Source organism: Octopus sinensis, linkage group LG24, assembly GCF_006345805.1.
Source record: "Octopus sinensis linkage group LG24, ASM634580v1, whole genome shotgun sequence".
NCBI classification, from domain to species: Eukaryota; Metazoa; Mollusca; class Cephalopoda; order Octopoda; family Octopodidae; genus Octopus; species Octopus sinensis.
In genome coordinates, this window is record NC_043020.1 from 12,573,989 (window position 1) to 12,591,488 (window position 17,500).

General features: G+C 40.9%; 1 protein-coding gene and 1 pseudogene across 3 annotated transcripts in view; one reads left to right on the plus strand and one right to left on the minus strand.

Annotated features, from left to right (window-relative positions):
- Nucleotides 1-17,500, minus strand: part of LOC115223938 (protein pigeon) — a 98,165-nt gene that overhangs the window by 758 nt on the left and 79,907 nt on the right. For all 3 annotated transcript variants that reach the window (XM_036512876.1, XM_036512875.1, XM_029794682.2), the window contains exons 28-29: nt 13,327-13,423; nt 2,923-3,012 (exon numbers count right to left, since the gene is read on the minus strand). In XM_036512876.1, coding sequence (XP_036368769.1) covers nt 2,923-3,012; nt 13,327-13,423 — 187 coding nt within the window. The remainder of the gene's footprint in view (nt 1-2,922; nt 3,013-13,326; nt 13,424-17,500) is intronic.
- LOC115224157 lies at nt 14,505-14,623 on the plus strand (annotated as a pseudogene).

A 17,500-nucleotide genomic window follows, 5' to 3' on the forward strand; every position in this document is an offset into this window, starting at 1 on the left:
GGAGCACCGCCTTTTAGTCGAGTAAATCGACCCCAGGACTTATTCTTTGTAAGCCTAGTACTTATTCTATCAGTCTCTTTTGCTGAACCGCTAAGTTAAGGGGACATAAACACACCACCGTCGGTTGTCAAGCAATGGTGGGGGGACAAACACAGACACACAAACATATACACACATATATACGACGGGCTTCTTCCAGTTACCGTCTGCCAAATCCACTCACAAGGCTTTGGTTGGCCTGAGGCTATAGTAGAAGACACTTGCCCAAGGTGCCACGCAGTGGGAATGAACCTGGAACCATGTGGTTGGTAAGCAAGCTACTTACCACACAGCCACTCCTATATATATATATATATATATATATATATATATATATATATATATATATATATATATATATATACATCGTACATACATCGCTTAACAACCGATGTTGGTGTGTGGTAAGTGTCTTCTACTATAGCCTCGGGCCGACCAAAGCCTTGTGAGTGGATTTGGTAGACGGAAACTGAAAGAAGCCCGTCGTATATATGTATATATATGTGTGTGTGTGTGTTTGTCCCCCCAGCATCGCTTGACAACCGATGTTGTTGTGTTTACGTCCCCGTAACTTAGCGGTTCGGCAAAAGAGACTGACAGAATAAGTACTATGCTTACAAAGAATAAGTCCTGGGATCAATTTCTTCGACTAAAGGCGGTGCTCTAGCATGGCCACAGTCAAATGACTGAAACTAGTAAAAGAATAAAAGAATATATAAACATCTAAATGTTTATACATGCATTGTCATCTCAATATTTTCAATTTTTGCTTCTGTGTGTGTGTGTGTGTATTTTTTATATCAAGTCTAAGCATGCTTATTTGGATCACTCTCTCTACACACACACATATGTATACACACATACATATATATAAATATATATAGATAGATACATACATACATACATCATATATACAAACATACATACATACACATATATAATATTTAAACTGGTGTTTGTCTTAATTTTCCACTATATATATACATATAGGCATAGGAGTGGCTGTGTGGTAAGTAGCTTGCTTACCAACCACATAGTTCCGGGTTCAGTTCCACTGCGTGGCACCTTGGGCAAGTGTCTTCTACTATGGCCTTGGGCCGACCAATGCCTTGTGAGTGGATTTGGTAGACGGAAGCTGAAAGAAGCTTGTCATATATATATATATATATATATATATATATATATATGTATGTGTGTTGTGTGTGTGCGTATATGTTTGTGTGTGTGTGTTGGTCGCCTCCAACATCGCTTGACAACTGATGCTGGTGTGTTTACATCCCCGTAACTTAGCGGTTCGGCAAAAGAGACCGATAGAATAAGTACTAGGTTTATAAGCCCTGGGGTCGATTTGCTCAACTAAAGGCGGTGCTCCAGCATGGCCACAGTCAAATGACTGAAACAAGTAAAAATGTAAAAGAGTAAATATATATATGTGTGTGTGTGAAACCTAATTTTTATATGACTGTCACATTTTCTAGGTTTGTGCTAAAATGAGGTCTGCCTATTAGAGAAAATGTTACTGAATTATCTGCGAGCGTAAATCACTTTGTTATTTTAATGTTATTTATTTACCCAAGTTGTTCGCACAGCAGGTGCTTGGTAAATACTTCTAGAAGAAGAACAACAAGGAAGAGAGAAAGAGAGAAAGAGGGGAGGAGGGGAAGGAGCGTTGGGGGCAGAAGGACTTCTGTTGAAATAAGAGAAGAAAAAAAAGGAAAGAAAACATGAACTTTTGATGTGAGTGTGTGGTGTGTGTGTGTGTGTGTGTGAACATGTGCATGAAAATGCCTGTGTGAATATGTGTGTGTTGTAGGAAGAAGCATAGTACTGTGTGAAATACTGTGTGTAATCACGTGTGAAAATCTGCGTGAATGTATGTGTGAAAATGTTGTGCATGAATGAATGTGTGTGTGTGTGTGTGAACATGTGTGTAAAAATGCATGAGTGAATATGTGTGTGTGTGTGTAGGAGAATGCATATGTGAGAATGTGTGAAAGTGTGTGTGTACATACGTGTGAAAATGCATGCGTGAATGTGTGTGTGTATATATGTGTGCATGTGAATATATGAGAATGTGTGTGTGTGTGTGAACATGTGTGTAAAAATGCATGTGTGAATATGTGTGTGTGTAGGAGAATTCATATGTGAGAATATATGTGTGGAAGTGTGTGTGTAATTATGTGTGAAAATGCATGCGTGAATGTGTGTGTGTATGTGAATATAGAGGAATGTGTGTGTGTGTGTGTGTGTGAACATGTGTGTAAAAATGCATGTGTGAATATATGTGTGTGTGTAGGAGAATGCATATGTGAGAATATATGTGTGAAAGTGTGTGTACATATGTGTGAAAATGCATGCGTGAATGTGTGCGTGTGTGTGTGTGTATGTGAATATATGAGAATGTGTGTGTGTGTGTGTGTGTGTGTGTGACAATGATTGTGATAAAATGCATTAATAATTGTGTGTGAATGTTGTATGTATGTGTGAACATGATATGTATGTTGTGTTACTGTGTATGTTTGTGTGTGTGAGAAGAGAGAGAATGATGTGAGAAATTGCATGTGTGAATGAATGTGTGTGTTAGTGCAAATATGTGTAAATGTATAGAAACGCGTGTGCACGAACATGCACATATGTGTGTACGTGTGTGTATGTACTTGTGTATGTGTGTGTGTGTGAGAGAGAGAGAGAATGATTGTGAGAAATTGCATGTGTGAATGAATGTGTGTGTGTTAGTGCAAATACGTTTGAACATATGGAAACACGTGTGCACAAGCATGCATGTATATGTGTGTGTGTGTGTGTGTGTGTGACTGTGTGCATGCGTATTTGTGCAGATGTATTGTGTGGGGGGCAAGACAAGGGAACAATACTATCACTTACTTTTCTCATTCAAGTACTGCGTGAAGGCAGCCAAAGGGTAGAACATGGACTCATTGTCGAAGGCAGAGGCTGGGTCATCTCCTGTCAACACTGAAAAAAAAACACACAGCAAAATTAATATATACAGACATAGAAACATAGATGCAGAAATGGCTTTGTGGTAAGAAGCTTGCTTCCCAACCCCATAGGTTTCGGGTTCAGTCCCACTGCTTGGCACCATGGACAACTTATATCTCTTTATTACCCACAAGGGGCTAAACATAGAGGGGACAAACAAGGACAGACATAGGTATTAAGTTGATTACATCGACCCCCAGTGCGTAACTGGTACTTAATTTATCGACCCCCCCCGAAAGGATGAAAGGCAGAGTCGACCTCGGCGGAATTTGAACTCACAATGTAACGACAGACGGACAACTTTCTTTGATTATATCTTCAGGCTGACCAAAGCCTCCCAAGTGGGTTTGTTAGACAGAAACTGAAAGAAGCCCATTGTGTGTGTGTGTGTGTGCATGTCTTTGAGTCTGTGTTTGTCTCCAATCACCGCCTGACAACCCGTGTTGTGTGTTTATGTCCCCATAACCTAGTGGTTTGGCAAAAGAGACCCAATAGAATAAATACTAGGCTTTAAAAAAGATAAGTCCTAGGGTCAACTTGTTTGACTAAAATCCCTTCAAGGTGGTGCTCCAGCATGGCCACAGTCTAACGACTGAAGCAAGTAAAAGGTAAAAGAGAAAAGACATATAACAAAAATACGGTCAGAGAAAATCACTTCTTTAATTGTAGAATTCACCTCACAAAGCCAACAATTGTTTCTATTGTATTAACATATCTTTATATATAAAACTGAAGTCGTGTGAGTGTCTGTCTCCTACGATTTAGATTCCTAACTACTCCCACATTTTGCGGTGCAGTTTAACCAAAACCGGGTATCTTATAGTCGTCATTCATATCGAGCCCTTCTGGGTATTAGCGCGCGTCTACGATGAGTCTACGATTTAAAAAAAATTTACCATCATTTTTTCCCATTTTAATGCATTTTTTCACTATTATATAAGGGAAGTAACTCTCTAAAAATGTCTACGATGAGTCAACGATTTAAAAAAAATTTACCATAATTTTTTTTCCATTTTTAATGCATTTTTTGCTATTATTTGGCTATAACTCTCTAAAAATGCTTATATAGTTATTTCCCTAACAAACCCGAGCAACGCCGGGCGATACTGCTAGTATATATATACAAAATACCATTGAAACTAATATTTCCAGAAATACATGTTAAGGCAATCTAAAATTATTTAAATTCAAAATGAACTAAGGAGATATTTCCAGTACACAAACGCATACAAAAAGCCCACTAAGAAGAAATATAATCTGAGAATAGCTATTTTAGTATTTAACTCTTTATTCTTTTACTTGTTTCAGTCATTTGACTGCGGCCATGCTGGAGCACCGCCTTTTAGTCGAGCAAATCGACCCCAGGACTTATTCTTTGTAAGCCTAGTACTTATTCTATCGGTCTCTTTTGCCGAACCGCTAAGTAACGGGGACGTAAACATACCAGCATCGGTTGTCAAGGCGGCCAGCTGGCAGAAACGTTAGCACGCTGGGCGAAATGCTTAGCAGTATTTCGTCTGCCATACGTTCTGAGTTCAAATTCTGCCGAGGTCGACTTTGCCTTTCATCCTTTCGGGGTCGATTAAATAAGTTTACGCACTGGGGTCGATATAATCGACTTAATCCGTTTGTCTGTCCTTTGTCCTCTCTGTGTTTAGCCCCTTGTGGGTAGTAAAGAAATAGGTTGTCAAGCGATGTTGGGGGAACAAACACAGACACACAAACATATACACACATATATATATATATATTATATATATATATATATATATACATAAATTATTAGAGAGTTACCACTATGTGGATAGCTCTAGTGCTGAAAATAGCTCTGATAGTATAGCCACAGAAAAGACATTATGTTATTTCTAATTGGAAACATCTTTTCTGTGGCTATACTATCGGAGGTATTTTTAGCACTAGAGCTATCCACATAGTGGTAACTCTCTAATAATTATGTATAAATTTGTATTTTCTCCCTAGTTTTTTGTGCTAAGCCACTTGGTGTTAAATTAATGGTATTATTAAATTAATATCAATTTTTCACCCTCATTTATAAATATATATATATATATATATATATATATATATATGACAAGCTTCTTTCAGTTTCTATCTACCAAATCCAGTCACAAGGCTTTGGTCGGCCCGGGGCTATAGTAGAAGACACTACTTGCCCAAGGTGCCACGCAGGCTGACTTTGTAAGGTGAATTCTACAATTAAAGATGTGATTTTCACTATACGTATTTTTGCTGTCTGCACACCAACACTGGTTGTCAAGTGGTGGTGGTGGTGGGGGGACTGACACACACACACACACACACAAACACATACGCATATATATATTTATATATACGACAGGCTTCTTCAGTTTCCGTCCACCAAATCCACACACAAGACTTTGGTTGACTCAAAACTATAGTAGGAGACACTCACCTAAGATGGCATACAGAGGAACTGAACATAGAACAATGTGGTTGGAAAGCAAACCTCTTACGACACAGCCACACCTAAAAAGAAAACTAAAAGAAATAACAAGCAAAGAAATTTGGAGTGGAGGCCTCCATTGGATTGCTCATACACCGATGGGGAGATCTGGTCAAGTATTTTGAGAAATACTGGCAGTTATTCCTGCATGCAAGTCTTCTATCTCCACACCGCTGATATATATCCAAGAGAAAGGTTGCCACCTTGGGCCAGTTCTGTTTGATGCCACAATTGTTGCAGACTACAAAGAACTGGATCAGATCTACCTGCAAGGTGTCACCCACCTTCCACAGAAACCATTAACAGATTCTATTTCTTTATTACCCACAAGGGGCTAAACACAAAGAGGACAAACAAGGACAGACAAACAGATTAAGTCGATTACATCGACCTCAGTGCGTAACTGGTACTTAATTTACCAAGCCCGAAAGGATGAAAGACAAAATGGACCTCGGCGGAATTTGAACTCAAAGCATTTCGCCCGGCATGCTAACATTTCTGCCAGCTCGCCACCTTCACACCGCTCACCTTGGGCCAGTCCTGTCTGACACCACAAAGAACTGGATCAGATCTACCTGCAAGGTGTCACTCACCTTCCACAGAAACCATTAACAGATTCACCAACCTATCAGCTTGGATTGTCACTTTTTCAATGCCCCATAGTCTTCATCGCCTTCCAGGAAAATTCCTCCACATCTGAAGCACCCATGCCTCTCAAAACACTGTGCACAACCCATTGCTTCATCACAATAAGCTTGCCAAAGCATGCTCAATCTCTCTGTAGCAGACTTCTCAAGCTTAACATAAAATTTCACACTGGCTCTTCGTTCCAACTTCCTGTCCATGGCAAAAATCACAGAACACAATTGTACTCCTCATTGCAAAAACACAAATTTTGCGACTTGCAAAGTAAACAGAGATGTCACTCGACACATCATCATTATCGTTTAACGTCTACTTTCCATGCTAGCATGGATTGGACAATTTGACTGACGACTGGCGAACCAGATGGCTGCACCAGGCTCCAATATGATCTGGCAGAGTTTCTACAGCTGGATGCCCTTCCTAACACCAACCACTCTGTGAGTGTAGTGGGTGCTTTTTACGTGCCACCGGCACGAGGGCCAGTCAGGCGGTACTGGCAACGGCCACGCTCAAATGGTGTTTTTTTACATGCCACCTGCACAGGAGCCAGTCCAGCGGCACTAGCAATGACCTCACTCGAATGTTTTTTCACGTGCCACCAGCACAAGTGCCAGTAAGGCGACGCTGTTAACGATCACACTCGAATGGTGCTTCTTACGTGCCACTGGCATGGAAGCCAGTTAGTTGCTCTGGCAACGATCACACTCGGATGGTGCTCTTAGCGCACCACTAGCACAGATGCCAGTCATCGAATTTGATTTCGATTTCACCACCCTTATAAAGATCAATGCAACCTCTCACACTGCAAATAGCCATGTGCTGCCATCTGTTGGCATGCTACACCGCTAGTACCTCGTAAGCTCCAGTTAAGCACAACAATCAATGTAATTAATTTACCCTCTCCCCCACTCCGCACACTTGCTGGTCCTGCGCCAAAATTTGAAACAAATAGTCTACAACACAAATATGATGAATCTTTAATTGCCGTTGCCAAAGTACCTGGGTAGTTTAATCCCCTGGGTCCTTCTGAATGATGAGATTAAATATGTGTTTATTAAACATAACCATCTGTAATGGTTCTATATAAACATATACACATGTATGTATAAATGTATATATCTTACATGTATACACACATATACAAGTAAATGCACACATACATATATGTATATGTGCAAATGTACACATATGTATGCATAAATACATACATGCATGTATGTATATATGTATGCATACATATATACATGCATGCATGCATGTATGTATTTATGCCCATACAAACATATGGTTCATATTTTATTGGATTTGCAGGTTTTTTACGAAAAACCATGTTTTAGTAACTTAATATTAGATGTTTTTTCTTCCATCAGAGTTGTACGTGTGCATGTATGTGTGCATGAGTGTGCGTGCACGTGTGTGCATGTGTAATGTGTGTGTATGTGAGGAATGTATGTGTGCATGTGTAATGGGTGTGTTAGTGTGCACATCTGTGCATGTGTAATGTGTATGTGTGTATATGTGTGCATATATGTAAAATGTATGTATGTGTGTGCACACGTGTGCATGTGCAATATGTATGCGTATATGTGTCTGAAATGTATGTGTGTTGTACAGATGTGTACATGTGTAATGTGTGTGTGTGTATGTGTGAAATGTATGTGTGAAATGTATGTGTGAAATGTATGTGTGTGTGTGCACACATGCGTGCATGTGTAATGTGTGTGTATGTATATATGTGTGTGCATGAAATGTATGTGTGTGCACATGTGTGCATGTGTAATGTGTGTGTGTGTGAAATGTGTGTGTGTGTGCACATGTGTGCTTGTGTAATGTGTGTGTCTGTATATGTGAAATGTATGTGTGTTTATGCAATGTGTCTGTGTGTATGCAATCTGCATACGTGCATGTAATGTAAAATGTGTGTATGTGTATGCAATGTGTATATGTCATGTATATGTGTAACGTGTATGTCTATATAGTGTGTATGTGTGTAATGTATGTTTGTAACGTATATGTGCGTTTTTGTGTATGAGTGTATATTGTATGTGCATGGGTAATGTGTATATGTAATATATGTGTGTGTATATATAATGTGTATGTGTGTACTGTGTAGTGCATGTGTGTGTTTGTAATGTCTGTGTGTGCGTACATGTCTGTTTATATTGTTTAGTGCCCTGGCTGTTTGTATTTAAGGTTCCCTGTGGTTGCTGGTGAGAGAGAGAGACAGAGAAAGACAGACAAACAGAGAAAGAGAGAGAGAGCAAATGGTTGATTTAGTAGCTGTTACTTTAAGTGTGTTTGTTTAGAGTGATTTTTCTGTGCGGCTGATAGAGGAGGGCAGTAGTTTGTGCAGCTGTGCCAGGAGAAAAGTGAGAAGACAACAGAACTGTTACATCAAGGGGACAGATGTAGGGGTTGTTGGGAATCTTGGTATGTCATGGACGGGGGATGCGTATGAGGGTCTATGCACACAAACATATACACACATACATATATATATATACACATATGTATACATATATATGATGGGCTTCTTTCAGTTTCCATCTACCAAATCCACTCACAAGGCTTTGGTCAGCCCAAGGCTATATTAGAAGACACTTGCCCAAGGTGACACGCAGTGGGACTGAATCCAGAACCATGTGGTTCGTAAGCAAGCTACTTACCACATAGCCACTCCTAAGGTATCTTGGTATGTCAGGTACATAGGATCTTTACAAGGGTGTGTATGTTTGTTGGGCGTTTGATAAGGGGACAGTGTAGGGTTGTTGGAAATCTTGGTATGTCATGGACATGGAATGCTTATGAGGTTCTATGCAGGTTTTATAAGGTATCTGGATGTGTCGGGTACATAGGATCTTTACAAGGGTGTGTATGTTTGTTGGGCGTTTGATAAGGGGACAGTGTAGGGTTGTTGGAAATCTTGGTATGTCATGGACATGGAATGCTTATGAGGGTCTATGCAGGTTTTATAAGGTATCTGGATATGTCGGGTACATAGGATCTTTACAAGGGTGTGTATGTTTGTTGGGCGTTTGGTAAGGGGATAGTGTAGGTTGTTGGGAATCTTGGTATGTCATGGATGTGAGATGTGGAGGCACATGCCCTAGTAGTTAGAGCAGCGGACTTGCAGTCAAGGGATCGCAGGTTCGAATCTCGGACCGAGTGATGTATGTGTTTATTAGCGAAGCACCTAAGCTCCACACGGCTCCAGCAGAAGGTAATGGCGAACCTCTGCTGACACTTTTGCCACAACTTTCTCTCACTCTTTCCTCCTGCATCTTGCAGCTCACCTGTGATGGACCGGTGTCCCGTCCAGGTAAGGAACCTTTCTGCTAAGGAAACCAGGAAACTGGCCCTTATGATCCAGTCATGGCCCGAGAAGGAACAAACAACAATGCATGTGAGATGCTTATGAAGGTCTATGCAGGATTTATAAGTATCTTGGTATGTCAGGTACATAGGATCTTTACAAGGGTATGTATGTTTGTTGGGCATTTGGTAAGGGGACAGTGTAGGGTTGTTGGGAATCTTGGTATGTCATGGATGTGGGATGCTTATGAGGGTCTATGCAGGTTTTATAAGGTATCTGGATATGTCTAAGGGTGTGTATGTTTCTTGGGTGTTTGGTAAGGGGACAGTGTAGGGTTGTTGGGAATCTTGGTATGTCATGGACGTGGGATGCTTATGAGGGTCTACTCTTTTACTTGTTTCAGTCATTTGACTGTGGCCATGCTGGAGCACCGCCTTTAGTCGAGGGAATCGACCCCTGGACTTATTCTTTGTAAGCCTAGTACTTATTCTATCGGTCTCTTTTGCTGAACCGCTAGGTTACAGGGACATAAACACACCAGCATCGGTTGTCAAGCGATGTTGGGAGGACAAACACAGACAAACATACATATACACACACACACACACATATATATACAACAGGATTCTTTCAATTTCCATCCACCAAATTCACTCACAAGGCTTTGGTTGGCCCGAGGCTCTAGTAGAAGACACTTGCCCATAGTGTCACGCAGTGGGACTGAACCTGGAACCTGGAAGCAAGTTTCTTGTCTATATTTTGTTGGGTATCTGGGTTATGTCATGTACATGGGAGTGTGTATGTTTTTCTGGGTATGTTCTCTGGGTACATGTTCAGTAGGTAGGCCCTTTATTAGGGTGTGTGTAAACCTTGTTGGGTATCTGGGTATGTTCTGCAGGTAAGGGACCTTTATTCAGTTGCTCAACCCTTCTACAATTAGAAGCAAAATCTTCTAAGAAAATTTTTTCTGCTAATTTTACTCCCTACTGTTTTTAAAAGAGAAAAAAACAGATGAGAGTATTGTTGTTGCTGCTGCTGCTGCTTTTGGTGGTGGTGGTGGTGGTGGTGGTGGCTGTGGTAGAGACAGCCATGTCATAGTGGTGATGTTGGAGATGGTAGTGGTGGTGGTGGTGGCAGCAGTGGTGGTGGTGGCAGCGGTAGTAGTGGTGGCGGTAGAGACAACCGTGACATTGTAGTGATGTCGGAGATGGTGGTGGTGGTGGTGGTGGTGGTAGTAGTGGTGGTGGTTGTAGTGGCGGCGATGGCGACAATGGTGGTGGAGACAGCCATGTCATAGTGATGATGTTGGAGATGGTGGTGGTGGTGATGGTGGTGGTGGAAGTGTTGGTTGTGGTGGTGGTGGTGGCGGTAGAGACAACCGTGACATAGTAGTGATGTTGGTGGTGGTGGTAGTGGTGGTGGTGGTGGTTGTAGTGGTGGTGGTGGTGGTAGTGGTTATGGAGATAGTGATTCCATAGAGGTGGTGGTGTTGGAGATGGTGGAGGTGGTGGCAGTGGTGGTTGCAATGATGGTGTCGGTGAGAGTGGTGGTGTTGGCATCACCAATCTTGACCTATCAGTAATAGCAGAGTGTTTCTTCTATCAGTTGATCAATAGCCAATAATCATTACCCACAAACAAAAATATTGCCAAAAAACCTTCCTTTTAACCTACTGACCTGGCAAGATTCTCTTCGTTTGAATAATTAACATCACTGTCTGTCTGTCTGTCTCCCTGTCTGTCTGTCTGTCTGTCTGTCTGTCGGTCTGTCTGTCTGTCTCCCTGTCTGTCTGTCTCCCTGTCTGTCTGTCTGTCTGTCTGTCTGTCTGTCTGTCGGTCTGTCTGTCTGTCTGTCTCCCTGTCTGTCTGTCTGTCGGTCTGTCTGTCTGTCGGTCTGTCTGTCTGTCGGTCTGTTTGCGTGTTTCTGTTTTACTTCCAAACTGTGTGTGTATGTATGAGTGTGTGTGTGTATGTGTATGTATGTGTGTATGTGTGTGTATGTATGTGTGTATGTATGTGTGTGTATGTATATGTGTATATATGTGTGTGTATGTATATCTGTGTATGTGTGTGTATGTATGTGTGTGTATGTGTGTGTATGTGTGTGTATGTATGTGTGTATGTATGTGTGTGTGTGTATGTGTGTGTATGTATGTATATGTATGTGTAAGTATGTATGTATGTGTGTGTATGTGTGTGTATGTATGAGAGTGTATGTGTATGTATTTGTATATGTATGTATGTGTATGTATGTGTATATGTATGTGTGTGTATGTATGTATGTGTGTATGTATGTGTGTGTATGTGTGTGTGTTTCCCTGTCTGTGTGTGTATATGAGTGTCTATGCGCGCATGTGTATGTGTGTGCACGTATGTGTCTATGCACACGTGCATGTGTGTGCATATGTGTGTTTCTGTCACTGTGTCTAATATGACTGTGTCTTCTTGTACATACATTAGGCTGTGTGTCTACTTGTGTGTGTGTGTGTGTGTGTGTGAGTGCACAATATATGTGTGTTATTGTGTGTGTGTCTGTGCACACATATGTGTGTGTTTGTGTGTATGTGATTGTACACACGTATGAATGTGTGTATGTGTGACTGTACACATGTATGAATGTGTAGTGTATAATTTTAAAAGATACTTCAATTGAGATGAACCAACAAGGAAGATATTCCAAAGGCCCAAAACAGGGCCTATGGAATATCTCCCTATGTCAGTTATGGATGAACTGTGACCCTCGGTACTTTCGAAATGGTACATCATCATCATCATCATCATCGTCGTTTAGCGTCCGTTGATGATGATGATGATGATGTACCATTTCGAAAGTACCGAGGGTCACAGTTCATCCATAACTGACATAGGGAGATATTCCATAGGCCCTTACCTTGAATTTTATTTTAATAGTATAGCCAGGCTAATGCTGATCCATGTCTCATGTAGCCCACTTCTTGAAAAATGTTGCTTGTGCCTGTTCTATGCAGTTACTCAAACCTGCTAGAAATAGTAACCAAATTACCCTCAAACCACATCCTATCTATTATATAAAATCCATTCTGGCTGTCTGTGTGTGTGTCTTCTAGGATCTTCCATCCGATTGCGCTCAAATTTGATATGTAGATACCGATAGTATCAGGTCGGGTATAAGTCTTGAAAAAATTACAAAAATCAATTCCAGGTGAGAATGCGATCGATAAAGCCCTTTTTGTCCTGCTTTTCTTCCATCAACCTGTACATAACTGCACCTTCCATTTTTTGTTGTTTTTGTACTGCTTAAAGGCATGTTTCTTTCCTGCCAAGCTTACTGTTTAAACCATGTTTGTGTTCTCCCAGTCAACAGCCTTATCATTACTGGTACTTTAAACTCTTCGATTGCATATTTGTGTGAATACAATCGTTTTTCTTCGGAATAGAGAAAAAGTCTATCTTTATTTCTTCTTTTGCTGGTGTCTCAAATTTAGGCTAAACCAGTGTTTCTCAAAGGAGAGGCCTATGGGACGGTCGGACAAGTTGTTTTGAGAAAATTTGGTTTAAGTGTTTGACAACTCAGCACCGTCCATTGGACGGGGGGGGGGGGGGGCGTTTTGCTCGTAATCTTATAAGGAGGAAGAACATATTGGATAACATCATCCTACATAAACTGTCAATAAAATAAGAAAAGATCGGACAGCTATAATTAGGCAGTCCTAATTAGATGGTCATAATTAGAACACCATTAATTATTAGGTGTTTGTGATGAGAGAAGATAGAGATAAACTATAAAATCAACATGGAGTCTTTTTTAAAAAAAAACAAAAAGATATTTTGGTGATAAAAATTTAGGATTTGAGAAAGTGTGTTACCCCAATCATTTAATAATATTTCTGGTATGGAGTTCATTGTGAAGAATGTTGTGCTGTAGGGGTGTTTCCAGTCTTGACAAAACTGTAAGGCAGATTTCTGGAATAGAAGACAGGAGAGAGAAATTTTATATATATATATAAAGGGAAAGTTTACGAAAATAAACAAAAGACGAAGGCAGGTGGAGTACAAACAAACAAATGTATTAGTATAGCGCTCAGGAATAGAAAAAGTCTTTTACGTTTCGAGCCTATGCTCTTCGACAGAAAGATACACAGAAAAGAAACAAGGAGAGAAAAAAATGCGTGTAGGAGCTAACGATCTATCATGGCGTCCTATATATATATATAACAAATGAAAGACAGAAGATGGAATATACAAGAATATATTATTAATCACAACAATTGTTTCGATACATCTAGCATTGATTCCTCTTGTGGGACACTCAACAAATGGTTCAGGAGTAACTGGTAGTGCAGACGTATCTCATAGGGTGATAACTAAATGAAAAACTCATATATATATATACTATAAGTATCGCCCGGCGTTGCTCGGGTTTGTTAGGGAAATAACTATATAAGCATTTTTAGAGAGTTATAGCCAAAAAATAGCAAAAAAATGCATTGAAAATGGGAAAAAAATGATGGTAAATTTTTTTTTAAATAGTTGACTCATCGTAGACATTTTTAGAGAGTTACTTCCCTTATACTTATATAATAGTGAAAAAAATGCATTAAAATGGAAAAAAATGATGGTAATTTTTTTTTAAATCGTAGACTCATCATAGACACGTGCTAATACCCAGAAGGGCTCGATATGAATCACGACTATAAGATACCCGCTTTTGGTTACACTGCACCGCAAAATGTGGGAGTAGTTAGGAATCTAAATCGTAGGACCAGACACACAACTTCACTTTTATATATATATATATATATATATATATAACAAATGAAAGACAGAATATGGAATATACAAGAATATATTATTAATCACAACAATTGTTTCGATACATCTAGCATTGATTCCTCTTGTGGGACACTCAACAAATGGTTCAGGAGTAACTGGTAGTGCAGACGTATCTCATAGGGTGATAACTAAATGAAAAAACTCATATATATATATACACACACATATGACGGGCTTCATTCAGTTTCTACCTACCAAATCTACTCGTAAGGCTTACGGCCATATCAAGTTGAAAACACCGGTTCTCGTCTGATCACCGAAGTTAGGCAACATCGAGCCTAGTTAGTACTTAGATGAGTGACCACTTGAGAAACCTAGATACTGTAAGCATTCTTAGGTGTAGGAGTTGGTGTGTGGTGTGTAGCTTGCTTATGAACCACATGGTCCCGGGTTCAGTCCCACTGTGTGGCACCTTGGGCAAGTGTCTTCTACTATAGCCTCGGGCCGACCAAAGCCTTGTGAGTGGATTTGGTAGACAGAAACTGAAAGAAGCCCGTTGTATATATGTATATATATATATATATATATATGTGTGTGTGTGTGTATATGTTTGTGTGTCTATGTTTGTCCCCCAACATTACTTGACAACTGATGCTGGTGTGTTTACATCCCCATAACTTAGCAGATCGGCAAAAAGAGACCGATAGAATAAGCACAAAGCTTACAAAGAATAAGTCCTGGAGTCGATTTGCTCGACTAAAGGTGGTGCTCCAACATGGCCACAGTCAAATGACTGAAACAAGTGAAAGAGATATCCTTGTAATTTTGTGTGTGTATATGTGTGTGTGTATGTGTGTGTGTGTGTGTATGTGTATGTGTGTGTGTGTGTGTGTGTGTATGTGTGTGTGTGTGTATGTGTGTGTGTGTGTATGTGTGTGTGTGTGTGATATGCTCAATATCATTCTGTCTGCCACCATTTTAGGTTAGAAGTTCTTTCTGTCTTGGAGCCTATTCAAAACAAGTTATTCATTACATCACCCACTGCTTAATGATTTCTACTGCTTAAGTTAATACCTTTGAGATCTTGGGGTTAATAGCCCGTGCTCTTAATCACCACGCAATAAACTTACAACATTAAAAGTGCAGATTTAATGTTTTTAATTTTCAGAAGGAACTGAAGACTCCAACAAATGATAAATGGTTGAAAGAACTACGCCATTTGCCCATGGGCATATGGCCTAGTGGTTAAGAGTGCAGGCTACTAACCCCGAGATTCCAAGTTCGATTCCAGGCAGTGACCTGAACGACGACACCACCGCTGCCAACGCCACCACCAATGCTGACGCCACCACCAATGCCGACGACAACGACGCCACTGCCAATGACAATGAAAAATACCTTAGGAATGAGAACCCAGGTTCGAAATTTCTCCAAGGTAACAGTTGAAGGCTGGAGGGTATATCAGCCGAAACGTTTTAGCAACAAACAAGGTGAGGACAAATATCGGTCAATTGTAAATAATGAGAACCCAGGTCCGAAATTCCTAAGAAAGGCTGGAGAGTACATCAGCCAAAACGTGTTAACAACAAACAAGGTGAGGACAAATATCCGTCAAATGTAATTAATGTAAATAATGAAGCCAGTGCCGCCTCGACTGGCTTCCGTGCAGGTGGCACGTAAAATGCACCAATCCGACCGTGGCCGATGCCAGCCTCGCCTGGCTCTAGTGCAGGTGGCACGTAAAAAGCACCCACTACACTCACGGAGTGGTTGGCGTTAGGAAGGGCATCCAGCTGTAGAAACATTGCCAGATAAGACTGGAGCCTGGTGCAGCCTTCTGGCTTCCCAGATCCCCGGTCGAACCGTCCAACCCATGCCAGCATGGAGAACGGACGTTAAATGATGATGATGATGATGATGATGAATGAGCATTCAACTTGATCTGAATTTTGAAGCATTCAAAGCAAGTGACTTTCAGCACCGATTTGAAAATACCTGCAATAAGGAAACACCTGAAGATGATATTCAGGAATGGCTTGAAATTGATGATGGTGGTCCTGGTTACCAGGTTCTAACTGGTAATGAAATCGTAAATAAAGTTGTAGACAGTAAGGCAGGAGAAAAAGAAGAGACACTGAGGAAGAAGTTACACCAGCATGGCCAACACCAGCATGGCCAACACTTTCCAAAATGAGAAACCTCATGAAAATTACCACTGATCACATATGGACATTTTTGGCGCCAGGATTTTTTTCCTTACTCTTTACTTTCACTTGTTTCAGTCATTTGACTGCGGCCATGCTGGAGCACCGCCTTTAGTCGAGCAAATCGACCCCAGGACTTATTCTTTGTAAGCCCAGTACTTATTCTATCGGTCTCTTTTGCCAAACCGCTAGTTGACAGGGACGTAAACACACCAGCATCGGTTGTCAAGCAATGCTAGGGGGACAAATACAGACACACAAACATATACACACACACTTATATATATATATATACATATATACGACAGGCTTCTTTCAGTTTCCGTCTACCAAATCCACTCACAAGGCATTGGTCGGCCCGGAGCTATAGCAGAAGACACTTGCCCAAGATGCCACGCAGTGGGAGTGAACCCGGAACCATGTGGTTGGTTAGCAAGCTACTTACCACACAGCCACTCCGAACATTTTCAACAGTTTAAGGGAATCATAATTAAGAAACAATATGAGAGATTGTAACTGATGTTAGAAGCTCTCTTTAAACCTACAACCCTGACCCCCAATCCTATTTCACCCCCAACAGAATATATGTCACAGCTGCCTATAAACATAATCATCATCATCATCATCATCATAGTTTAACGTCCGCTTTCCATGTTAGCATGGGTTGGACGATTTGACTGAGGTCTGGTGAACCAGATGGCTGCACCAGGCCCCAATCTGATCTGGCAGAGTTTCTACAGCTGGATGCCCTTCCTAACGCCAATCACTCTGAGAGTGTAGTGGGTGTTTTTACATTCCACTGGCACGAGGGCCAGTCAGGTGGTACTGGCAGCAGCCATGCTCAAATGGTGTTTTTTATGTGCCACCTGCACAGGAGCCAGTCCAGTGGCACTGGCAACGACCTCGCTTCGAATGTTTTTCACGTGCCACCAGCACAAGTATTAGTAAGGCGACGCAGGTAACGGTCACGCTCGAATGGTGTTTTTTACGTGCCATCGGTACAGAGGCCAGCTTGTTGCACTGGCAACGATCTCACTCTTGTGGTACTCTTAGCGCTCCACTA